The sequence below is a fragment of the Primulina huaijiensis genome, chromosome 17 (assembly GCF_012295235.1).
Source record: "Primulina huaijiensis isolate GDHJ02 chromosome 17, ASM1229523v2, whole genome shotgun sequence".
Classification (NCBI taxonomy): Eukaryota; Viridiplantae; Streptophyta; class Magnoliopsida; order Lamiales; family Gesneriaceae; genus Primulina; species Primulina huaijiensis.
Window position 1 is genome coordinate 3,525,863 of NC_133322.1, and position 26,309 is coordinate 3,552,171.

At 35.0% G+C, this 26,309-nt stretch overlaps 2 protein-coding genes across 7 annotated transcripts; both read right to left on the reverse strand.

The window, feature by feature from the left end:
- Positions 1 to 2,590: 2,590 nt before the first annotated feature.
- Positions 2,591 to 14,768, reverse strand: LOC140963137 (serine/threonine-protein kinase ATR). Of its 4 annotated transcripts, none has more exons than XM_073422387.1 (15): positions 14,524 to 14,768; positions 14,309 to 14,453; positions 13,916 to 14,028; positions 13,380 to 13,711; positions 13,142 to 13,266; positions 12,412 to 12,556; positions 11,705 to 12,280; positions 11,558 to 11,633; positions 10,940 to 11,261; positions 9,078 to 10,328; positions 5,433 to 8,817; positions 4,538 to 5,104; positions 3,665 to 4,288; positions 3,057 to 3,251; positions 2,592 to 2,904 (listed from the first exon to the last, which is right to left on the reverse strand). In XM_073422387.1, exons 1-15 carry the CDS (start codon positions 14,678 to 14,680, stop codon positions 2,737 to 2,739), a joined length of 8,181 nt encoding a protein of 2,726 aa, XP_073278488.1. In that variant the 5' UTR covers positions 14,681 to 14,768; the 3' UTR covers positions 2,592 to 2,736. The 4 variants fall into 4 exon arrangements, with proteins under 4 accessions (XP_073278489.1, XP_073278488.1, XP_073278487.1 ...); XM_073422386.1 differs by having other exon boundaries at positions 11,558 to 11,636; XM_073422385.1 differs by having other exon boundaries at positions 11,558 to 11,642.
- Positions 14,769 to 15,935: 1,167 nt separating this feature from the next.
- LOC140963138 (serine/threonine-protein kinase STY46-like) lies at positions 15,936 to 22,262 on the reverse strand. Of its 3 annotated transcripts, none has more exons than XM_073422390.1 (16): positions 21,758 to 22,262; positions 21,344 to 21,458; positions 20,528 to 20,592; positions 20,226 to 20,345; positions 19,624 to 19,678; positions 19,203 to 19,274; positions 18,943 to 18,993; positions 18,443 to 18,624; positions 18,258 to 18,365; positions 18,014 to 18,087; positions 17,697 to 17,872; positions 17,169 to 17,264; positions 16,800 to 16,880; positions 16,669 to 16,722; positions 16,396 to 16,530; positions 15,936 to 16,130 (listed from the first exon to the last, which is right to left on the reverse strand). In XM_073422390.1, exons 1-16 carry the CDS (start codon positions 21,949 to 21,951, stop codon positions 16,062 to 16,064), a joined length of 1,647 nt encoding a protein of 548 aa, XP_073278491.1. In that variant the 5' UTR covers positions 21,952 to 22,262; the 3' UTR covers positions 15,936 to 16,061. The 3 variants fall into 3 exon arrangements, with proteins under 3 accessions (XP_073278491.1, XP_073278490.1, XP_073278492.1); XM_073422389.1 differs by having other exon boundaries at positions 19,203 to 19,313; positions 21,758 to 22,261; XM_073422391.1 differs by having other exon boundaries at positions 19,203 to 19,313; positions 20,226 to 20,379; positions 21,758 to 21,962.
- Positions 22,263 to 26,309: the final 4,047 nt, after the last annotated feature.

The window sequence follows — 26,309 nt, forward strand, 5'->3', positions numbered from 1 at the left end:
TCTGCGTCCATGCATCCTCCTCCTCATGAGTTCTGATCAATTCCATTTTGAAATATGGCTTTTTTTATTTGTTTTCTTCCTGAGAGTTGCGTTGGATTCGAGGCATATNTGATTTAGAGACGATGTCACATGCAAATCCAGTTTTTGCGGATATGAGAAGTGATAACGTACACGTTGGTGAGAATTAAAAATAAACTTATTTCAGTTTGATGAATTCTGGCTTACGCTATTTGTTTGTTATTGGCCGAAAAATAACATTAATCGCATATGAATATCGAATAATCATATGATTCAATTTAAGATCTTTTTGTAGTTGATTTAATAAACTTTTTCGATGATATTAATACACTTCGATGGTCTGATACCGATCACGAACAGAAAGAAATCGATTTTTTACAAACCAAATGCACAAACGATAGTAATAATTTCTAGGTGAAAACTGTTTCTAACTTATTTACTCGATTGATTGATATATATAGGAGTAAAATATCCTAATTTTTTTTCTTTTGCTTTGCTTTGTAATATATAGCTTTAATCAATATTGGATATGGTTAAATTAATCATAATCTGAAAATTATTAATTAAAATTTGACGTTCATTTTAAATATGTAAATAAAATAAATTATGCCTAAACGACATGTATAAATAACACATGGAAAATTGGTTGGGGTGAGGAATTCAGATGTATGATAGGATTTGTTCGTTGAACCAAACAATAGTTGTCGATATATTTATAAATTCAGACAGCCTGTTCCGGTTATAATTTATATAATCTCGACTTTTTTTCACATATTATATTTTTTTTAGGCAAATACTTGTGTGAGACGGTCTCACGGGTCGTATTTTGTGAGACAGATATCTTATTTGGGTCATCCATGAAAAAGTATTATTTTTTATGCTAAGAGTATTACTTTTTATTGTGAATATCGGTAGGGTTGACTCGTCTCACAGATAAAGATTCGTGAGACCGTCCCACAAGAGACATAATCTTCTTTGTAAGTGGAACCGATCATTTTGGTAGTTATTATATTTTCTGCGACATATTATTTTAAGGTAGTATTCTATAGTTTTTATTCACTTTTATATTTGAGTTCGACTAAAAAATCATGGAACTTAGTCCTCGTATGTAAGAATAAATAGCAATGTTAAAGGTATATCAAGTTTTTGTGCATCAATTCTTACACTAAACTACCATGTAAAAATCGAATGATTATAATAACCCTTTTTTCTAGAAGTCATTTCGTAGTAAAAAAAAAACACATTTCTTTCAAGTGAAATAAATTTTTTTTATTTTCACTACACTATCATATATTCATTCACGTGTATTTTTTCACATCAGAGTCGATTCATCAAAGTTCCAGAAGACATAAATATTCATTCACCTTCAAATGAAATATGCTAAATGCTAATATTATAGGTACGAATTGAACTCATGCATAATGAAATGTCAATTTATTTCATGTTCTATATTGGGAGCATAATACACACTATAAACAAATTAATTAAAACAAATATTTATGTCATTTTATTTTTTTCTCAAAAGAAATATAAAATTCTTTTATTCAAATTGAAAAATAAATAAAAAATTCTTTTATTTAAGGATAACCAAAAGATAACCACAATTGGAAGGTAAATAAATTGTTAGAATTAAGGATAATCTTCTTTACCTAAATGACGCTAATATTGGTGTAACTTGTAAGTATGCCCCGGACACGTTATTTTGGACAGAAGGAGAGAGAGGGGAGGAGCTAGGATACCCTCAATTTTTCCTATATATATAATTTTAATGTAATTTCGCTAAGGCCTCTAGAGGGGAGGAGCTAGGATACCCTCTAGTTAATTATAGATATATTAACTAGATTTATTTAATTATTTCGGTGTTCATTATAATGATAAAACGTTAATTTTTAACCCTTAATTGTAAATATGAGATTACAGAATAAAATAGAAGATTGATGTTTCAATAGTTATCTTTTAGGGTAGGTGTCTTGTGAGACAGTCTCACGAATCTTTATCTGTGAGACGAGTCAAATCTACCGACATTCACAATAAAAAGCAATACTCTTAGCATAAAAAGTAATATTTTTTCATGGATGACCCAAATAAGAGATCTGTCTCACAAAATACGACTCGTGAGATCGTCTCATACAAGTTTTTGCTTATTTTTTAATGACGTTGATACATATTTTGTTCAAACTTTTGGCATTAATTTAATCACTGGTTAATTGAAATTGTATTTAAAAAACTCCAGTATAATATAAAAATATGAAATATCTATTCTAAATGTAGTAAATATATATAAGATGAAAATGTATTATTCATATATTTTTTAAGTTTAATTCTCTATGTTAATATTTTCTTTGCAATCATTAATGTTCTATTTCAGTACTCTAAATACTAAAAAAATTTGACACGGTTGCTTTCAATTTTCAAGTAATTTAAATTGAAACATGTATAAATTTTTAAATTTTCATTCTCCGAAATCGAACTTTTTTTTTTTTTTTATTAGAAACAACCTTATTTACGACATGAGTAAAAAATTATCGGCTTCTATTGTTAAGTATTATATTTATATTTTAATTTTTTTAATATATATAATTATATAAGAATATTCAATTTAGCTCTACAATGTAAAAGTCGTAGCTCCTTCTCTGATTGTGGAAGCCATATATGCCGAATAAACTTGCAAGATGACAAGTAAAATTTGGACAAATTGCCTACTTTACATGGCAACTCCTAAAACCAAGGCATCCACCATATGTACATCTTTCCCAGGTTTTTAAGTGAAACCGCCTCTGCGATCAGACGCCGAGCTTGTCCTTCAACGGCAAGAGGCAAAGACGGCGCTGCGCCAACACCAACTACAACTCCTTGCAGGCGTGCTTCAATGTTATTGATGGCTCGCTACAAATTTAGACCAGCTATATTAGCTTTTATGTACTATCAACATTTTGCCAAACCATGAGTTAATTATTCCACATTTCCCTAAACGAAATCACATATTTCATAAAATCAATCACAAACTTAAATTGCACAAGGAAAGAGCATTTTCGAACCTGCGCATGTGGGTTTTGAACTTCTACCCCACTGGACTTGTGGGATTTTGTCCATTCCACAAGGGGATCGTGGATGAAGGTTTCCAAGATGCTCATGAGCGTCTCCTTGTGACCACGTAGTGTTGAAAGGGTGATCTCGCAAACACGGAGGTAAATGCCCTCATATCCAGTTATCCCTAGCCCATCAATCATGTTCTAAACCAAAAACAAAAACAAAAAATCAGATGAATAGTGTATTATTATCTACCTCCAGGAAATGATACTACATCAACTGAAAATTATCAAAAGCAACCCTTCAATGTAGAACATAAGAACTCGTAAGCAACTGCATGGCATTTCCTCAAATTGGCTTCTTTGATAATTAAAAACTATTTTTTTTTTCTTTTGCAAAATGCAAAACTTTTTTAGATTCAACTTTTCCCAACAGGATTAGGAGAAAATCCCAAGGTCTATAGCACAAATACAAAATATTATAAAGTTTTTGGTGGAACTTGAAATTTTTCAGCATGCATAAGCATACAATTTTTATCCAAGACTAACCTAGGCCAGACATGAAAGAGAGTCTTGGTTTAATTCCTGTACTATTTAAAGTTTTTTCCTTTCCATACCTGTGTCAATCTGAAAGGCACCAACTCTGGTTTCTCCAACTGAAGGCCTTTGTCAAACAAGCAACTAAAGTCCACATGCACACAATCGCCTGTGGTAGAATCAAAGAGAATGTTTTCACCATGCCTATCCCCAAGGCCAACGATATGACCAACCATAGACCAAACTGCTGCAGTATGTGCATACGCTATCCGAGCCCTAAACCATGCAGCTGGTTCTGAAAATGTGTTCCGGAACCATTTATGGAAGACTGGAGGGAACATTGGCAAAACTTTGGTCTTCAGCATTTCATCTTCTGGCATTTTACCTTGGAATTGATCATAAACACGCTTAATTTGAGGATTTGTTTTCTGTCTGTCGAACTTTCCACAGCTTATGTATATGTCCTGGAGAATATGTCGGAGTCCACGAGTGTAAGGGACCCACTCAACCATACCACAATCTTCTGTCAATGGAATCACTGAAAAAGTACGAATATAAAGCTTCCTCCGACGACTTTCAGGACACTTGCACAGCAGACGATTTATCATTGCATTGAACTCCATCATGCGTGCATCTTTTCTTAGGTCATCTTTTGGTTTGCAAAGAAATGGGCGTTCAATTCCATCACTGCCCATAAGAATTATCTGCAAAAATAAGATTTATTATAATATAGTACTATGAAAAAACCTCTATATAGAGATTGACACAACCAACCAAAGGAACTCAACTTCAGACATCCAACTTGGAGCCAACGGACTGGCCACAACAGAATTAGATTTGGGGAACAGATTGAATGGGAGGATGCAGAATGTGTTTCACTGCCTCATCCAGAAGGAATAAAAGGAAAAAAACTCTCTTAATTAAGGGGGGAAAAAAAAACCTTCAGATCTTACTTTCTTTGGACGCTGAAGCGAGGAAAGAATCTCGGCCTCATCAGCTATTCCTGATATCATCGGAAGATCAGAATGTGAAAAGATATCAGATGTACCAGAATCAGTCAGATTCATGTCACATGGAGGTAAATTAACAGTAAGAGATTCCTGGGTCGGCATTATGATATCCACGGGCATCAGCCTCTTAAGGGCACTGAATTCAGTCAAAATGTTAATTGTCCTTGCCTTCGCTTGGCCTGGATGAAAACACAGCTTTATGAGATGATCAACTAGGGTGGCAAACTGCACAAACATAGAGTTAGAACCTCCCTGATTGGATCCTCTTCTTGCAGCTTGTATAATCTCAGCCGCAGCCTCCCTTCTTGAAGAAACTGTGGATTTTGTAACGGCTGCAATGGTCCACAGAGCTTGCTGTGGATATCGACGGAGCACGGAAGTAATAATGTGTTTCACTAAGCGGACAGTTTCTTCATTTTGGTGGCAAATTCTTGAAACTAACTGAGGCAAGACAGTTAACCACTGGTAGGTGGGCAAGTCCTTTAAACACCCTCTCATGATGCTCATGACCTTGGCAATGAGAAAGATACTAAGAACATAAGGTAACATATATACACATGTGTTTGTATATATACTAATACCCTTTGACACGCAATACATGACAAACATTAAATTTCTGTTGTGTTTAAGTAATTTTTGTGTTAAAAGTTTAAAGATTATAATAAAATTAAAAAATATATAGATAATTTTGTATAAGATATTTTATAAAAATTTATGATGGTTTTAATAATGTTTGGATGAGGACAGATATGACCATTTAAACTTGGACAAGATTGAGATAGTTTTTCATCTAGTAAATTACAATAACATAGTTTTTTTGAACCTGTAAAATTATTACCTTCCCGTGAACATTCGCCAAATCTTTATTGGATGACAAATTATTTCTGTGATAAACACTTCCAAAGTCAAACCATAATGTTAACAACCTTGGTAGGGCTTGAAAGAGATTCTTGTGCCCCCTATGTAGTCCCTTTGCATAAAACAAAAGAACATCAGGAAGGTAAGTCCACCACCTTCTCTCAGTATTCACATTGGTTGATGAGACAATAGCTGAATTGGATGGTCTCTGTCTAGGAGACTGTTCAGTATGGTCCTCCTGGCGCTTTCTAGCATCAACAAGCACTTCATCGCAATATTTTGCCATATAAAAGTATCCTTTCTCCCACTTGGGCTGGAGTTCCTTCACCCTAGAATACAGACTTATTACATCTTCCTTCTGCTTCTGTCCAGTGTAGTGAATCCACCTTGAGTATAAAAGGAGGGTCTTCGCCACATCTTCATTTTTATTCATAGATTGAGTATCTACCAGTAAAGGCGGAGGGTTAAGAGGAACAACAGAGAGGCTAGTGATTGACGAAATAGCAGCAGAGCCAACAACTTCCACAGGCATGTTGAGAAGTGATTGTTGCAACTCCGCTATGGCACCATCAGCCCGCTTATTGCTCCACAGGAGCTTCGCTTTCTCAATATAAAAATTGGAAGCACCTGCTGCCTTGGCTTCTAAAATTGCTCTATTTGCAACTTCATAATGACCAGCTGACCGACATAGCTTTGCATACTGTAACCAGCAGTTACCAACTTGAGAATCAAGACCACTGGCACCAAAAACAAGTCTTCGAAATGCCAACAGTGGTTCTCTAGTCCAAAGAGATGGTTGTGTAAGTTTTAATCGACTCTCCCAGTTTTCCAAAACTCTTGAGAACTCTGGTTCACCAAGATGGAATCTTCTATTCAAAAAAGACTGACCATTTAGAAGAGAATTAAAGTCCTCCAGCTCCCGAAGCAAGTGAAGCTTGACGACGAATGGGTATGCTCGTGCATAAGAATCCATCCCAGCAGCAGCAAGAGGAGCAATAAGAGCTTGTTTAGACAATGCAATTTTCTCAGCAACAGAAAATTGATCCTTTTTCATCATTGCATGAAGAATTTTTGAAACATCCAAGTCAAAAAGAGCATTACTCTCAGAGCTGCTACAAAGTAAACCTTCTTCATCAGCTCCACTAAGGTATTCATTCATCAAGTCCCACCTCCCAAGCCTCCATGCAGCCTGAACGCCTTGTGTACACCATGTTTTCTTGTATAGAGGAACCCTAGAAAGTAATCCATCGACATGAGTTACCATGGCCTGTAAATGACACATGTTCAACAAACAGTCAAGGACATCAGAATGTCTCTGAACAGAAGTGGGCTCCATCTGCAAAGCTTGCTCACAAGAAGTCAGAGCTTCAGCCCAGTTTCCTGCCTTTTCATTAATCAGGAGATGGTCTTGCAAGCTCTTTGACTTGCGCAAAGATGCCAGACCAGACAACCCATCTGGCTCATCTAATCCACTGTATATTTCCATTAGATAAGAGATGTCTTCATCGTCAAAGACACCACTCCTTTCAGAAGCAGGGTTGAAAGCTCCTGACTTCTCCCGCACATAAGATTCAAAGTATAAGAGAGATCTGGCATAAGCCTGACACCTGAAAGAGGCCTTAGCAAGATATACCTTGGGAATTGCGTCCAGGAGTTCGGATACATGCTTACATTGCACAAATGCTTGTTGTGATTCCTTGGGAAGTGATATGTTCTTATCCTTGGATTTGACAGCTAGTTCCTTGGAGATACATAACTGAACAGGTTGGGATAGGGTAAGTTCTTGCTCAACATCATCCACCCATTGGCCTAGATTATCAAGAAGGGTAAACACAGCTTGAATGCACACTTCACTTTGACCAGAATTACTACCATGTACAGAAATAGTTCCATTATCGGAAGCTGCCGCATCAAGAACTGATAGAATTTCCTCAGTTACTCCACGGCGTGCCTCCTCAGTACCATCACATACAGCATTCAAGACTAAATAAGGCAGAAGATACATTGCAATTTGCATATCATGACGCACTATACCTCGGCAAGCATTAAAAATTGTAAACCGGGAGCCAGTGGCATGTACAGTTAATTTTTTAATCCAAAAATAAATCCATCTTCTGAACGACATTGAAGGTCGGTAAATTGGACCAGAAGCAGCGGAATCTGACACATTAGGGAGCTGGAATCTTGAGGTTAAGCAAGGGGCTATAATCTCTTTGACATAATCAGAAAAACGGTCCCACAATCTCTGGCCCCTGCCAACCACTTCGGTGCACTCATTTATGTCCTTGGTAGAAGATTTTCCCACCTTGCGAGGTTTGTCTTTTCTTTGCTCTGAAATGTTCTCATCAAGTGATGCCTGGCAACCAGCGAGCTTTAGCAGCTCCTGAATAGCCAATGCAGCTGAATCTTGAACAATGGTGTCAGGTGCAGCTCTGAAAGCCCTGGCCAGATGTTTATGGATCAACTCGAATATTAAATCATCATCAGCACATGCAATCTTAAAACGAGTGATGGCAAATCCCTTGACTTTGGCAGGATCAACAGCACCAAGTGCTCCAAGGCAATCGGCACATATCAACTTCAGGCGTTGTCCAACTGAAGTTCTTGATTCCTCTGCACAACCTTTAAGCAGTGAAGTTATCAAAGAGCTCACGAGATCCATCATTACATCCCCCTCCTTAGTGAGCAAAGTTATAAATTCTTCCCTATTCAGGTCCAGCAATTTCCTTAGCTTAGATGCTACCATGTATCTCACATTTAAGTTATCATGATTTAACCCATCCACAACATCACGTAACTGATCTTTCAGAGTCTTCAATCCACATGCTTCTTGAATCATTTTGTTTACTTTTATCAGAACAGGAATGTCGGGTACAGGAGGGAACTCGTGGATATTTTGCTTTAAGATGACCTTATTCTGAAGCACAAGCTCTTCCAGTATCTCCACAATTTTTTGCAAGTGGGAAAATGAATTTTCAGTCTCTCTCTCGAGAAAAGGGACTAGAGCAGCAAAAACTTGGGAAATCACATGTTTAATGCTAGATGGTGACAATAATGCTAACTGCTTTATGAAGAAATGCAAAACCGAGAGAACTTCACCCTGGAGCCAATCCTTATTGATGGCATGCATGAGAAGGACCATAATTTTTGGTACATAGGTGCTAAGATGGGGGCCCATTAATTTAATCAGCATCTCTATCCGCCTGACGGCTTGTTTTTGCAAGGATATATCCTCTGCGTGAAGCATCTTTCTGTCAATGCTGTTCAACAGACCAACATAATGGTTCCTCAAAAATCCTGACAGATCTTCACTTCCTGTAAGAATTTCTGCCACGTCCTTTATCATTCGAGGAACCCTGGCTAATCTGTAGAAAAGAGGATGGACATGGTCAAATATCTCTTCCTTATTAAAGTACCATGCAGGCTAATGAGAATTAAATAATTTAACAAAAAAATGTTTGATTACATCAACAAAATCATAATGAATTCCAAAAGAGTTCCAAACGAAAATGAGAAGGCTAATTGATTTTCCATCAGGTTATATGTTTGTAACGGGTATTAGCAGTTACAAGTCACATTTCAAAGCCATCAAATGGACCCCAGTGAAAATGTCTCGAGTAATTACCTTTTACTTATTTCTTCTAGATCATCCACGTCAGTAAAGCATATAAGTTCATCTAAAAGTGCAGGTAAAGCAGCTGCAAAGATTTCTTTGTTATCAGACCCAGTATATTCATGGTAGAACTGCAGAGCAGATTTTAGTTCTTTCCCATCAGCTTGGTGAAGAGCAAAGGCAAGCACTTTAGGCAGCCAATTAACAATCAGTTGTACCATATCTGTTTTCGAATACTTGGCCAACTCACATAAAGTGGATATTGCTTGGTCGTTATTGTGTTGGAGAACAACAAGCCTTGGAAGAACAATGGGAATAATTCTCTTGACAAGTTCTTCAGTTTCCACACCAAGAACAGCTGCAGAGAACTCTTCTACCAATTTTGATTGATTGGCAAGCTTCATGGATAAAAAATAATACAATTCATTTCGAACCTGCACAACTTTAGAAACGAGTTGTTCAAGTCCCCCGCTATGATGGAAACAGCAAGATCTGTTTATGAACTTTGATGCAGTTAGCCTCACTGTCACGTAAGGATTGTCAAGCTGATCTATTAACAGAATAAGGGAGAAGAGAAACAGTTGACTATGAATATCAACAGCTTGCATAATTGTTGCTCCAGTTTCTATTAGAGTTTCCAAAACAAGAGGATCTTCAGCAGCTGCAAAAGCATGTTTTATCTTGGCCATAAACACCTGTTCCCTAGATATATTTGCAGAATCCCCACTGATAAATAAATAATTTAAAACAGAATCCTCGAGGAAGAAACCAATCTGTGAACAAAATGTTTCCCTCACAATTTTATTCCTGTGTAGTAGTAAAAAATCAAGACACTGAAGCCATTTTGTTTTTGTTTTAAGCAAAATATCTACAGGTCCATGCAAAAGGATTCTCTTAATCATTCTCACACAAGCAACTTGAACTTCTTCTGATGATTCATCATAAAGGAGGTCGAAAAAGAGAGACTGCAAATCTGTGTAATCACAATTCAAAAGAAATTTAGTGTTCTGCACATTAGGCCACAGAACTTTCGAGCATGCTCTGTGATTGACTGCTATAGTACCATCACACTTTGAACACCAAAATCCTTTCAAGAGATTATCAAATTTAGATTCCTGTTTCTCCTGGTCATTCATCAAGTATAATTTGTATCTACTATCACCAAGTGATGCTTCCTCATAACATCCAAAGAGACATGCCAGATGACCCAGAAAAAGGGGAATGATTTTCTTGACTTGCTCATTTTTTTCTTTCACCAGGATCCTGCAGCAGAGTTATAGGTGGCACATTAATCACATGATTATATGTTTAAGAAGCATGCAAACCGTACACTCTGACGCCTAGCACTTGATTAATGATTAAATGCATGCGTATATTGATACACAGCCATTAAAAATGGTTTTGCTAAAAGAGCTAGCAGGAATAAAACTGCATTAATTCTATGAATTCAGTAATGAGAACCCCTTCTTCAAGATTAGCTATCAAACTGGAAGGGGAAAAAAAGGCAAGTAAACTCATGAATGAAATTTATATCTACTTCGATCTACACAAGTTTTGGATGGAGCATGACATATATATAAATAATATGATAAAAAGGAATGAAAAGATAATGCACACTAATATGGATGCACTGGCGGCAATATTGAAAGGTTACTGGTGGCCATGAAAGATTTTATAAGCACATTCTGACAAATATAGCTGCTGCATAAATTGTCATTTAAAAAGTTTAGTCCTTCAAGCAAGGGATAAACCATAAGAGCAAAGAATCACGCTCAAGTTATCATCCTCCCACATAAAATGATAAATCAACAAAGGAATAAACAACTGTGATTCAATTAATTCAACATGAATATAGAGCAGCATTCTTCACTTACTCCAGTTTGTTGAACATATGCTTCAGAAAATTAACATCACAGCTTCGAAGAATCAATGGCATAGAAATAACAGCTTTAATTCTAACTTCTTCTGCTTCATCACGAAGCCCCAAGTCCAAAACATCAAGATCCACTCCACTCTGAGCTATAAACCCAATCTTAGACAAAATTCGAATTGACAGACACTTTGCCTTCCAAGGAGGGCAGTAATCGATTATTGAAGAAGAATGATTCCATGAAAGCTTTAGCACGGGGAGCAGTAGAGTTCCAATGTCACCCGTGCTTTCAAAGAGTTCATTCTTATTCTCTTCAGAAAGGGACCCTAAAATGAAAATGCACAGGTTGGTGAGGTACCTGATGTAAGACATGATATATCGCTAAGAGATTCATCGGCCAGAAATCAACTACATGGTGCTCAAATACAATTGAGAGGCAATGTTTAATTCAAAAGCAGCATTCACTGAGCAACTATTATTCTCGGTATTCTTCACCAAATGTTCAGAACATTCCCAGTTTAATAACCAGAAAGCACAAGACATGATAAAAAATAAGGGGGAGATCTCACACATATATTGTGCAGGCATCATTAAATAAAGTTTATGACAGCAGTTCCATTACCTTGCATGAACAACAGGCTGTCAACAGCTTCCAGAAAGATGGATATATCCATGGCAAATGGATGTCCTGGCTTTGCCTGCTGGAGCTATTCAACATTATTAAAGGATAATTTCCAATTCACGGGGAAAAGCGAATAAAAAGACGAACCTGCTCAAACATCCAAAAAATCCACTTGCACATTTGACGAAATATGCAAATAGAAAGGTCCATGTGAGGATGTTCAGAAAAAACAACACAAAGTATGCTAATAGCAGTTAGGGCAGTTTCTGTACTCATTGAATTAGAGTTCTCCCCAGGAGGTTTTAAAAATTCAACCAATAGATTCAATGAACTAAACAGAAAATCAGCATATTCTTTTTCTCTAATTCCTGAAAACCCACATAGATTGTAAGCTTCCTCTCTTTTGTTACCAGAATCCGTAAATTTATCTTCCCTCTTTTGTCGCTTTGTCTCTGAAGTGTCTGTGCCCTGATTGCATCTCTTCCCCCCAATTGTTGATATCTCATTAGCAGTATCTCTAAAAGCCAACATACTGATATCGCGATCATCGGTAATAATCCTGCCACCAAGGTAAGGAGAAAGCCTGGAAACTGCCACTTTGAAGCAGTCTATCAATTGAAACATGGGATCGGATGAGCAAAGTAAATAAATAAGACACTCTGGCTTCCAAAATTGAGGGGGGCACATTTTTGCAATCCTCACATATGCACTACATAAGGCAGCCTGACATATTGCATAAAAAAAACAAAAAACAAAGGATATCCTTAACCACAGATTAAAATATAATGCAATCACAGATAGGTATACATTTGTTACATACATATAACCATAAAAATAACATTGTCAACTATAACCTTGAGCTCCATGCTCCTAGTCTTCAACAGAGACTCGGGAAATATGCGTACAAAATCAGCCGCTGTAGACCTTACAATTTCATCAGGAGAACCAGAGTGCAATGCATGAAGACATCCACCCAGAGAAGAATCATAAACTGCACTTCTGCATCAAAAGTAGGGTGTTTGAGAGAAGTAATCAAATCCCAAGTTGATAATGAAAAGAAAAACAGCAAAGCGAGTTTTAAACCAACCAACTTCTAATAACCACCCTAAAAATTAAGTAAATGGGGTGGCATAATTTTTGGATATGAATTTAAGATTCAGCAACGTGGGATCATATTCCAAAACTCAAAGCCAGTAATAAATCTTTATCAACCTTGTCTTGTGATGGCCTGCCTACTTTGCATCTAGCTCATAGATGCATTATTGGAAACAGTGTTTTTCAAATTGTTGTGTTCCTAACAAGTGTGCTAGGTCATAAGTAGCATATTCAACACTATGAGGTAAGCAATGCATGAAGTGGTAGACATCGCCAAAGCTGGAACGCGTGGTAGAAATGCAGCAGCCGGGATGTGACTGGTGCACAATCCAGAAAGCATAATAAATTGCTCAAGCTCAACGATGATGTAAAAAAGGCATTTGAGTAACCATAAAGCAAAACTGATAAACAATGAGCAATCAAAAATGACATGGGGTAATCCGTAATTACAAGCAACTAGTCACATTGAGTGGATGTAAAGAAAGATACCTGAAAACTGAAACTCCTTCAACATCTTCATTCAATATAATTGTCATCGACTGTATGAAGATTTCAGAAGGAATAATCTCGCTATTTCTTCCTGCTCCAACAAGGCGTGCAAAGTCAAAACATGCCTTCAGGAAATTTGAAAAGTTAGCCAACCTGTATCAAACAGTTAGAAAAAACCAACCACAGTGCTATAGTAAGTTTGAAGAAGTAGATTCAACTTGCAGTTAAGTGTGCCCACCATGTGCAGATCATCATCTCCGTAACATAAAAGATTGCAGACAGCCAAAACACACTGCACATCCACTAGTCCTTCGACATTTAAAGTTCCTTCAGTTAAGGATTTATAAAGAAGTTTGATGACTGAAGTGGCAAATGGTAGAAACCTTTCCTTCCCCGTGAGATCTATTGATATTCCATAACCATTGACAGGTCTGTTAGATGTTGGAATATCGCTGAGAAGAGCAGTTTCATTGCTGATTGCCGCAACAGATTCGCAAAAACAAGTCATGGACACTTTCTTTCCTTCTGAAGAGTTTGTCTTATTGCAAATTGAGGCGACGTACGCAAGATCTATCAAGATATTTTATAAGCCCATTTCAATGGTCGGAAAATGGATTTGAGACATGTACAAGTTTATGCAGGTGATGGTAATAAAGCTCCTCAATCCAAGAAGAAAGAAAATAGGCACTTTTCAAACCAAGAAATCGCAAGGAAGAAAATAAGAACTTTTCAAATCAAGAAATAACATTTAATTATTTCTATAAGAAAGCATACCTTCAACCAACAACATTGTGTCCATAAAAAATTGGCGGAATGCGTCTCGATCACCAGCACGGAGCAAGGATAACAGGGATCCAACAGTTTCAACAATAGTTCCATGTCGAGAGCTGAATAGAAGCAAAAACATGGGTAACTCGAACATTAAATCTTACTGAATCACTAACAGAAAAGTCTATTAAATCCATAAACTTAAATTCATGAAACGCTAGCAACAAATGAGCCCAAAGAAACAAATAAATCCCCCTTGAACTTGTTAAAAAGCAATCAATTTGGCCAGACTAAACATTACAATATATACAGCAGGTACTTAATCGATTGGTTATAAAAGCAAGGACATTGATCAACCACACCCAGAATATCATACAAATATATAACAAAGTGACTAACAGAAAAGCAGGTTCTGCAAAGAATGGTATGATGCGACCAATAACAGGAAGCACAGCGCTGGCCTTTCCGTGGTAGAAAACTCCAGGAAAGTTCTTGGCAGTGTGCGCCAGGAGTTTAAGCACTGCAATCACCTCTCTCTCTTTCGCTGCAGCAAATTTAATCAGTTAAAAAAAACAACAGGATAAGCAAATAATCAATTACAGGCATACACGGACCAGAAGCGGAAGGGACGACGTAAGCTTGGAGGAGATTGGGGAGAACAGCCCGGAATCTGGACTCCAAAACGTCATCGTTCTGGGTGGTGGAAGTAGCCGAAGAGGATGCAGCGATACGTTCTCGAAGCTCGTGCACGAGGCTTGACAGATTCGCCATTCATCCCCCGAACAAACACTCAAAACACTCTTGCGTTTCGCAACTGTGTTCCCTCCTATTTCCATGTCATTGTCGTCAAACTTTTTTGTCGCATATTTCAATTTTTTAATTTAATTTAATTAATGATCAGTCCTTTTTGCAAGAGTGATGACGTCACTCTAGAAGAAATGATGAGAAAATTATAACTATTTTTTTTAAGTTTCGACGACACAACAAAAAATGTACATAATTATTAAAAATTAAAATCATTTTTATATATATATATTACAAATAAAATGAAACAACGTCTTGATTAATCCAAACAAATTCAAAACAAAAAATAATATATTTAATAAGAAGCCCAAGAGTGGGTCAAATTACAATCAAGCGTATTTTATATGCCGAATTATTGACAACTTAAATAATAAACATAAATTTAATTTAAACATAAATTTAAGAGTATGTCTCTTGTAAGACGGTCTCACGAATCTTTATCTGTGAGATGAGTCAGTCCTACCGATATTCACAATAAAAAGTAATACTCTTAGCATAAAAAGTAATATTTTTTCATGGATAACCCAAATAAAATATCTGTCTCACAAAATAATACCCGTGAGACCGTATCACACAAATTTTTGCCTAAATTTAAAGACTTCAGAAAGGAATTTATATTATATATTAAGTTTGAATTAATGGTAATACAATTTTAATAATAATACTATGTTCCAAAACGAATTTTTTCCCTTGTGAATTCATGATATATAAATGACATGCATGAACTTGATCATGAAAATAAAGTACCCAAAAATAAAAGAGAATTGAACCTCGATAATAATGTATTTTTATTTCTTTAAAATTCTTTTATTATCTTGTATGAATTGTAACACAATTATAATAAAATTATATATTTACGAAATTAACATAAATCAAACAAAAATATTCAAATTTTTATAGGTTCTTATTTTTAAAAATTTTAGTATATGACATGAGTGTAAACATTTAGCTAGCTAGCTTTATAATTGATTATAAGATTAATGAGCTCTGAAAAGAATTTAAAGAGCTTTCTTGAATTTTTAATGTCGAGTATGATCAGTCGTACAAAACAGTAGGATTAATTTAGTTGTTTGACATAAAGAACCAAAGATGCATGGAAATCAAAAAATGATTTTTTTTATTAAAAAAAACTCGAAACACTAATAAAATCGACCTTTCACTATCAATATCAGTAAAATATATGCATTTTGTGAGCATGCATGCATGCATATATGTTCTTAACTGGAGAAGAAGAAGGAGATTAATTTAATTGTTTGACATAAAGAACCAAAGTTGAAGCTCAAAAAATGGAAGAAGAAGAAGAATTATTGCTCAAAATTGGAAGTGAGCAGATATTTCTCTCCGTGATCTATTGATGTCGTCCATGCCTCAAGCTGGAAAAAAATCCTCGACGTTTGTCAGTTCCATCACCTCCAATCTGCACCAAATTAAACACATCGCCGTCATCTACACCAATCAACTCAGAAAATTGGGCACCCCCAAGATTAAATGCATGATAATGGCGACCACATGTCATTTTCCTCTGGTAAAAATATGAACATAAGCGGTTGCAACAGACGAAATGATGCTTTAAGCAATTCAAAGGGTGATTTGTCAAGTACTGGATACCAAGCATCATTTGAGGATGGAGAAAAAGAGGTACAGCAAGATCATTCAATTGGATTCGATGAAATATATGATACCTCCTCTGAAATTTTCTGTAAGATTTCCGTTATTTCAGTAAAGTCAGGTCTCAAAGTAGGGTCTTGCTGCCAACATCTCTCGAGCAGTTCAGCAAGCTTTGGATGAGTGTGTGTAGGAATAGTCGGACGAAGACCCTAGAAAAAGAATAGAATTGATCATGTTACTTAAATCATGGGGGGAGAAAAGGCATGATTTAGATTAATAATTAATACATTCAACACTATTCTCCCTTCAATTGACAAAATAATTAGACAGGATGTAAAAAGCTATACCTTTTGCACCACTCCAACCGCCGCTTGCAAAGGGGTTAAGTGCTCGTATGGAAGCTGACAAGTCAACAACGAATATGCTTAACTAAAAGCAAGAAATGCTGCTTTCAACATTATGTATGGCAAAACCAAACCTTTCCTGTCAGCAGTTCCCATAAAACCACCCCAAAACTGAAGACGTCGACTTTGTGATCATAGGGTTTGTGTTCTATGACCTTCAAATAGAACCAACTTGGTGAGCAAGAGCAAATAGAAAGTGCAAAAGTTCACGAATAGAACCAGCACGATAAGTAGTAGGGCATATGATGAGCCAAAAATGAATCGCATTTAAGAATAACTACAAGTTTAACACTACCCTACATATAAAGATCCAGCAATTGAAAATTAATTACGCCACTATAAAGTATCAAATCCACTTCAAGTGGAGATAACTGTAACACTCTCGCTATCTTCAAATAGAACTGTATGAAGCCCAAGTTCTGAGTGATTATAAAAGGGCACACCTCAGGAGCCATCCACCGATATGTCCCAGTTTCAGCAGTCATCACACCAGTTTCTGCTTTCACTCTGGCCACGCCAAAATCACCAACCTTAACTACCTGCAAACAAAGTTCGTCTTGAGACCCTTCAAAGCAAACTCATAATTTGGATAATGCATGATGATGCACATATGGTTTCTTGTTCGAAAATATGGAACACCCAAATATCCAGAAATTCATGACCATGAGATGCCGCACACCCAAACAACTTTGTAGTTCCAACCAAAGAAGCAAAACGTTTATAAGCACTCTTATCCATGCAACTAATATCAAGTTTAAATTATTTTAGCTTATCAATGTAAGTAAATCAACAGAAAACAGATGCTAAATTCATATACTTACTATAAGAGAGGGACGTCAGCTGCAAGTTTATCACAAGTTAGGACGAGTCCGCAATTTGAAATATCAGATGTCATGCAATGCGATGAAGTAATTACAAAGATTTAACAACATCATGAAGCTACTCATGCATTTGATGCACTTAATTCTTACTTCATTTTCATCCATCAAAAGATTGGCAGCCTTTAAGTCCCTGTGGATTATATTGTTTTGATGCAAATAGTTCATTCCCCTTGACACATCAACAGCCACTTTGAGCAAAGATGGAAGCTTAAAGGTACCCTTTTGCTTGTGTAAATAATCATACACGCTTCCCCCAGACATGTATTCTGCAATTCAAGAAGTGCAAAACTTAAAAACCAAGCTTACTGAAACAGTGACCGGGAAAAAATTCCACAGTTCAAATTTATTCACATGCTAAAGTAATCCGAGATGTGCATTTCAAAATGCATAGGCACTACAAGTTATACCTGTCACGATACAGAGGTTTGGAGGTCTAGTGCACGCTCCTAGGAACTGAACAACATTTTTGTGTCGAACCTTTCTGCAAGTAACACGTTTCTGATCATAGGGTTTTGCCTTTGCACAGATTCAAGGTTTTTAGATAGAATAATCACTTCAACAGATATCAACAGCGGGGATAAAAGCTGAAAAAAGAAAATTATCCCACTATAGGTGGATGATCAATGAATTCATAGAAGTGATGCAACAAACCTCATTATGTATACTTCTTGGGCAAACTCTTTCTGCAGTTCTGCATTCAAGCGCTCTGCCTTGAGAATTTTGATTGCTACTTCCTGACTGCAGTAAGTACCTTTATATCTGAAACAATGAACTCTTTTACACAAAGAACACTTAACACCAAGCATAAACTTCAAGGCAGCATCCATTACACATACAAATCACCATATGATCCCGATGCTACTTTGTACTCGAATATCAAAAAATTTGGGTCCATTTCCCAAACATCAGTGCCGTCACTGGGTATTTCCAAACGATCGGATTCACACTTTATCTCTACATGCTCATGCTCACTAAGAGGAGACAGAGAACGTGGATGTGGACTTGGCCGAGAAGTTTTCTGCATGACAAACTATTATCAAAATTGTTTCCCAATAGTGACAACTTGATTTCTGAATTAAAAATATCAACAGATATTTTCAAAGGAACCATAGTCAGAAATGAGGAACACGACGGTGATATTTTCAAAACCACAAGCTATAGCTAGTTGCCTCAGCATTATATTGTGACAATTGTGAATAACAGTCCCAAATTAAAATGACGCGTGAGTGAATAACCAAGTAAAGTAATCCAATAATAAATCATGCAGATTTAGTCTTGCAAAATGCAATCCACGTGAATTCAAGAAAGTCGGTCATCTGAAGATTAAAAAAAATACCTCAATTTTCAGAAATTCTTCCTCCAGTGCAGTTTGGAGTTGCTCAACCTCCTGAAATTTATTTAAAAATAATTTAATCCCAATGGAATTAAATGAAGAACGAGAACCTGATATATTTTCATACAGTTGCTAGAATGCATGACAGTATTGTGATGTGGCAGCATGGCATAAAACTTCAGGTCATTCTTGAAGTTACATTCACCAAAAATGAAGCCACTCTAGACAACACAAATAATAGTTTAGAAGAAAGATTGATATACCTCAAATGGCCAACCATCGACAACAAAAACATCTAGAGAGTAGCCATCCACGGTTGAAAAAGCATGTGCTTCCTGGATGTTCAACCCGACTTCAGCTAATAAGGAAGTCAACTGCAAGGTAAAATCTCAAAGATTCGGTACATAGCAAAAACTTGTCCTTCTACCATGTTTACTGAAGATCATAAGGCTTATGTCTTCATAGACTGAAATGGGATGTCGAAAAACTTTTCCAAATGCATTTTTCATTTTAAAAAAATGCACCAATAAATCCATTTCAAAATCCATCTAAATTTGGCCAGGAAGATAAAAGGCAAGATTTTCATAATCCTATAACAATCAAGTGGAGAAGCAGGATTCTGCAAGAATTAAATCAGTAGGTGTTCACGAGACTGGTGTATCAGTGTGCAAGCACATAAATAACCTGACTGAGGAGTTTTGGCTTGTCAACTGTTGAGAAAGTAATTTCATGCATGGGCCTGCATAATATTCAATCGTCAGAAGATGTGAGGATTATATAACATAAAGCACAGTGTATATGACAATTTTGTGAAACAGAAAATCATGCATGGAACTGCATGATCTTCAATTATTAGAAGATGTGAGAATTATGTCACATAATGCAAAGTATGCACAACAGAAACAGTAAAAGTTCTTGCCCCAAAAAAAAAATGAAAAAAGAACCGTAAAACCTCTTCCATTCAATAATTGTCAGGTTAAGAACATTACATAGGTTCCTGTATCAATGTATCAGAAGACTAGAGGTTTGAAAAAAGTTAACTTTTTCGCTTTTACAACAAAGAAAGTATGCATCAAAAGAATGAGGTAAGAATCCCCTTTAAATCAACTATAATTTCCACAGACTTAAATTACTGGAACGAATTTGACAAAATTGATTATTTTTTGTGGCACAAACATGAGAAGTTCAGGTGTCCCAATACTTGAAACGTTTTGTTGTAAGAAGTTAAAGGGTTGAGCATATCAAACAAAAACAAAATCAAAAGCTTACCATCCATTAGATTATACCTTAGACACTTTACACCAGTATTTACAGCTCTGTTCCCATCTTGATCTTCTGAACTGCTTGCTTCCAGTGCAAGTAATTCAAGATTAGGACAAGAGCCAAAGGCAGGTGGTGGATGGATGCTGACAAAAAAATGAAGTACAGGTATCAGCATATCTAATGAAAAACAAAACATTTAGTGGTTACAAACGCCGGTATTTTGATTATTTTAAAATTATTAAGAGCCAAGATGTTTAAGGAAAGCATCATAATGTTGCAACTATTAATTTACTTGTAACCTTGGAAAAGTTAAGTGCTTCAATACCTTCCGTATTGTGGCTGGCGTGAATGGATCGAATCTTCTGAATTCCCGTCAGAGACTGGTAAAACCTATATTGACAATCATTTATGGCAATAAAAATAAAATAAAACCAAGAGAGAGATATTTAATGAGAGTGATATAACAGTTACAATTGATCTACTCCCGATTACATCCATTTATGAACCTTCAAATAACAAAATAAAATCGCTGGAAGAGAACACGAACAGCAAGAATTAAAATGTCACACGCTCTTTTCAGACAAAAAAGTAGGAAACCAGATAAGTACATGATTTGTAGGAAGATTCATAATTTAACGTACTGAATGAAGTAGAATACAAATTCAACTGATCTGAATATGCTTGAGAAAAAGATATCTGATTTCTTAAAATCTTGGTTGAAAAAAAGTAAAAGAACACATTAGTCATTAGAATAAGTTGCTAGTGTTTTGCATACATTAATGCAAATCAGAGATGTGAAAAATCCGAGTATCCTTTTCTTTCCAGAACCCATCTCACCTACAGCTGAAGTATTGCTTACCGAGACCTAAGTAGCCTTATACGAGCAAGCTCAGCTGTTTCATTAATTTGTAATGGCTTATAGCTAAAGGTCTGAACTATCAGTACCTTTATAAGCTGGGTGACAGATATGAGACACCAAACCCATCAATTATCATGTAAACCCATCCAGATCATGTAGGGTTTCGCTTAAAAATATCAAGATATACCACAGAATAAATCCAGAAATAAGAAGAGGAAGGTCAAATAATTAGTCTAACTAAGGCTCGAGGTCGGGTATCATCTAATATTAACAACTATTCACCTGCACAAGTCGTACTTCAAATGCGGGCCTATTAGCAGGATCACGAGCCAGATCCAGTAACCTCTTGTGAGTGAGAACATCTTCTGCCCTTTCCACATTCACATCCATCGCATACCTTCAAGTATCGGAATCGTCGATCAGCAGTCATTACGTGTTATGCACAGAGAAAGAGAAAGAGCTGTTCTTTTCAACTTGCATGGTTTAAAAAACATGACACTTTAATGGATTCGCTACCTACAACGACAGTAGATCGTGAAGTGCCTTTATCATCGAGATTTAATATATAAATAAACAGAAACGATTTCTAGAAACGGAACCCGCGAGTCCACAAGAACCCGGTAACGAGAAAGATATAACTCGAAAATCTCTGCCTACAAAAAGATCGACGCGAATCATATGGAATGCAAAGTTAACCTGGCGGGAAGGCGGTTGAAATGCTCCCATATATGATCATCGAAAGCTGGCTCCTGAGCCTCAGGGTGGTCGACTTCTTTAAGCCGGCGAAGGACATTATTGTACACCTCCAACTTCTTCTGCTGTGGCCCGGTCTTCCTTGGAGCCGATTCCACCACCTTACTGCCGCAGCTGTCGTTAAGTTCCATCACCATTTAAGTGTCCGTTACAACAATCCTCAAATCTTCAGAAATCACGCTCCGGGGTGGCGTAATTCACCTCAGCATTACGTGCAGTGAAATCTTCATGTTAATCACGTAGCAGATGCAGATTTGAGGAGGTTTATACCCAGAATTATTCGCAACAAGTTGTGAAATAAAATATTAATGGCGGAGATGAATTAAATAATGAATAATTGGGAGGCGGAAAGGGATTTCTGCGTTGATTTAAGGGGAGGTGGACTTGGGTTTTTGAATTCATTCAATCATCCTTCCTTCCATTTCTTTCTGCTCTATCCATTTCATTCATATATTATATTATATTATATTGAAAAGGTATGCTTGTTGCTTCTTTAATATATCCAAATCCTCTGGAATAAAGTATTGTTTTCCAAATTTTACTTCTTTGTTGAAATATTTTATATTCGATTAAATAATAAGATAAAATATTTTTTAGCGTCCCAAATATATAAATTTATTTGTTTTTCCGCTTAAATTCGTTTCCATATAATTTTTGAATTCAGTCGATTCAACAGCCAACTACACTCGACATGTTAAAAAGATGGGAAGTTGCCGGTGTTCGAGTTGGTCGATTAGATTAACATTTAATCAATGATCAATGTTCGATTTTTTTATCAACATTTTTTCGTGCGAGTCAGTCGTATTTCCAGTTCATTTTACATTACTAACGTGGTTTGTAATTATTGTGTTAATTTGATATTTACTCGGTACATATTGAATGGGCAAAAACTTGTGTGAGACGATCTCACGAGTCGTATTTTGTGAGACGGATCTCTTATTTGGGTCATCAATGAAAAAGTATTATTTTTTATGTTAAGAGTATTACTTTTTATTGTGAATATCGGTAGGGTTGATTTGTCTCACATATAAAGATTCGTGAGACTGTCTCACAAGAAACCTAATGATAGCTATTGTGAGTTCATTAAAAAAAGAAAAGTAAGAGAAATGAGATACTATAATATTAAATATCTTAGCACTAAGATCTTAAATAATATGTAAATTATCAAACATTTAAAAATTTTCCACGTTACGCTTCATACTGTTTTTCTATCAGATTTTTTGACATAGAGTATAATATAAGCCATATAAACATAGAGAACACATAAATCATATGAAAGACCACGTTCTTTTTTCATCTGCGCGTCCTAAATATATAGTCTAGTTTTTATATTTAATATTATTGTATCCATTTTTTTTTCAATTTACCTCATCATTAAATATATTAACCACTCCCAACAATTTTTATATCATATTAATATATAATTAAAATAATTACAATATGCAATAAATTATCAAAACAATAATATAAGTTACACACTATTTATATTTTTTTTTCAATGCATGTGGATGGTGCCTCTAACCACGTGAGTTTTTGTCAATCTAATAAAAATATATATTGACGTACAAGCTCACGTTCCTTAAGATAGAAAATAAAATGAATAATTATATTAAATTAATATATAATTATTAAGAAATATATAAAAATAAAATGAATAATTATATTAACTTAATATATAATTATTAAGAATTATATATTAATTTTTAATAATAGAACTAATCCTTTTTGAAGAAAACATAAAATTCGGAATTAGAAATAGCACGATACAAACTCAAAAGATCACCAATACATATCGGTATTTCCAACCAAACAAAATGAATAGCATAAAAACGAGATTGATAATCTCAACAATTAGTGGTACCATTTTGTGTTTTATTAATATCTGATATGAGTCGAGTCGAGTGAGTTCATCGTCTCGTATCTAGATCTGAAAAAGAGACAAAAACAGATTGGTTTCAAGATACTACATGTTTGCACTCTCTCCTCTCCAAATCTCATAACACATTCAAATATCATTTCAAGTATAATTTAAAAGTTTTCCTTATGATGATTTTCATGAAATAATATATATATTACATTTTTTTAGGTATACATTCGGTAAACAATGTCACTAAATCGTTATTTGTTCTCATAATTATTAAGGCAATATATGTCGTAAGTTTAGTTTCTAAAAATCCGATTTAGTTTAATAAAAATAATAATAAAAATGAAAACATTTTATTGTCTCGAAATCTAACCATTTAAGTTCGATGCGAGGCTTGAAAATTCAGGTACGAGACTCCAAAGCTCAACTCTATATTTAATAGGTCTTTTATTAGGAGTGTCAAATTTAGACATGACCTACCAATCCGACGCAGTTCAACCCGAAAAAAATCAGGTTTGGATTTGTGGTTTTCGGGTTCGGGTAAGATCGGGTTGGACCCGATAGCTGACCCGAAAAAAAAATGATCGTGTTGGATTAGGTTCGGGTCAACCCGAGTTAACCCGAAAATTTAAATTTTTTTAAAAATATATAATTAATAAATATTGCCTACATTTTTATATATTGTATGTTTGAAAAAATATTTATTGTATATTTAGATCATAAATTTTTATAATTTAATATTTATTTTTTTATTAATCGGGTTGATTCGGGTTCGGATTGACAGTTTTCGAGTTGGGTTCGGGTTGAAAATTTTTTTATTAGTACTATTGCTCAACCCGACCCAACCCACCAGAATTGACACCCTTATTTATGAGACAGGTCAAGCATGTCCATATTTACGATAATAAGTAATATTTTTGACATAAAAATAATAATTTTTTATGATTGATCTAAATAAAAATATATATTTTATAAAATCGACACGTGAGACTGTATCTTAAATTTTTTTGTGAATTATATTTATCTAGGACTCTTTTTTTATTATTAGTAATTAATAATATTGTTGTTGTGGTGGTATATGCGCGTACGCGTGTACGTGAAAAATTAACTCAACTACCAGCTTGTGCTCTTCACGTGGCTCATGGGGCTGCCAGGAGAATGGCACAAGCCTGTACCCATCAATTTTTTATTAAAAAAAACAAAAAATAAATATAATTATTGTACCAAATTTTCATTATAAAAATAGAATGGGTTGTTGGTAAATCCGCGTGTGAAAATCACATTATTATTATTTTATTATAAAGAAATTATAGTGACCAGGATGAGATTAATATTTTTTTCTATATTATCGAATTACAGTACTAGTTTATTGTTATTTTGTAAAAATTATTCCAACTTTTCATATGACATTAATGTGAAATCGAATGATATCAATGTAGTGTTGTCGTGCGTAACATCACATCAAAACTTCGCGTAAAAATGAGTAAAATTGCCAAAACGGAATGGTATAGAATTAAGACCGAAACTTGATAATACAGATGATAGAAATTGTAAAGAGACGAGCATAAAAGAACAAAATCACAGTTTTCCCTTAAAATAACCGAAAAATTATATACGATAATTTAAATTAGTAGTAATCGATATTATTATATAATAATTCATCGACTCTTTAGAGTAATTACTATTGATCGAAAAATATTACTTCTTTCATATTTCAATATATTTATTATTTACCACTTATTATTATCATTTTTCAAATTTATTTCTAAATTTTAAAATAATTAAATATTAATTTATATTTAGATATAATATATATTATTTATGCACTTGAAATTTGCGTACGTGGATTACTAGTTTGAATGAAATCTCGTCTTTAAAAGCCTGAAATAACTGTGTGTGTGGAAGCATAAAACAAATTAAATGTTTTTAATCAGAAATTTAAAAATAAATATCTCAAATGATTTTTTTTAATACAAAAACCTTTGAATTCACACAACAATAACGAAGTATTTGATATTCGTTGACGACTTATAATCTATCGTATCCATATCTTAAATTCGAGATAAAAATATAAATTGATACTCACATAAACCAGAGGTATTTATGAACCTGGACATCTTACAAGCTCGAAATCCAGTAGTTACCAACTTTAATGTATTCGAAGGGTCCCACACCTCGAATGAATCGAAACAAATTAAGATTGACTGAGAATAAATATGTCTATTTGAAATGAAAAATAATATTAAATATAATTATTTCAGTAAATACTCGAATCGAATACTAAAAAAATTTATGTTCTAAATGATTGTATCATTCATATATTTCGATTTATTATCTTTTCTCGTCTCATATAAAAAAAATCGTAAAACGATAATATTTTAAAACAGAATTAGCACGTTTGAAAATAATAATAATAATAATAATAATAATAATAAATGTAACGAGTCGCATGCGGAAAAACGGATAAGCCGATGATATTCTTTATTGGCATTTGACTTTATTCTTTTTCATTTAAAAATCCTCGTATCTTGAAAATGAATTGGATAATGTCCACATGGCAAAGTGACAAAAGGCTTTAGAAAACGCCTTTTCGGACCTCTAAAGGACACTCGCATAATTAATTCTACAACC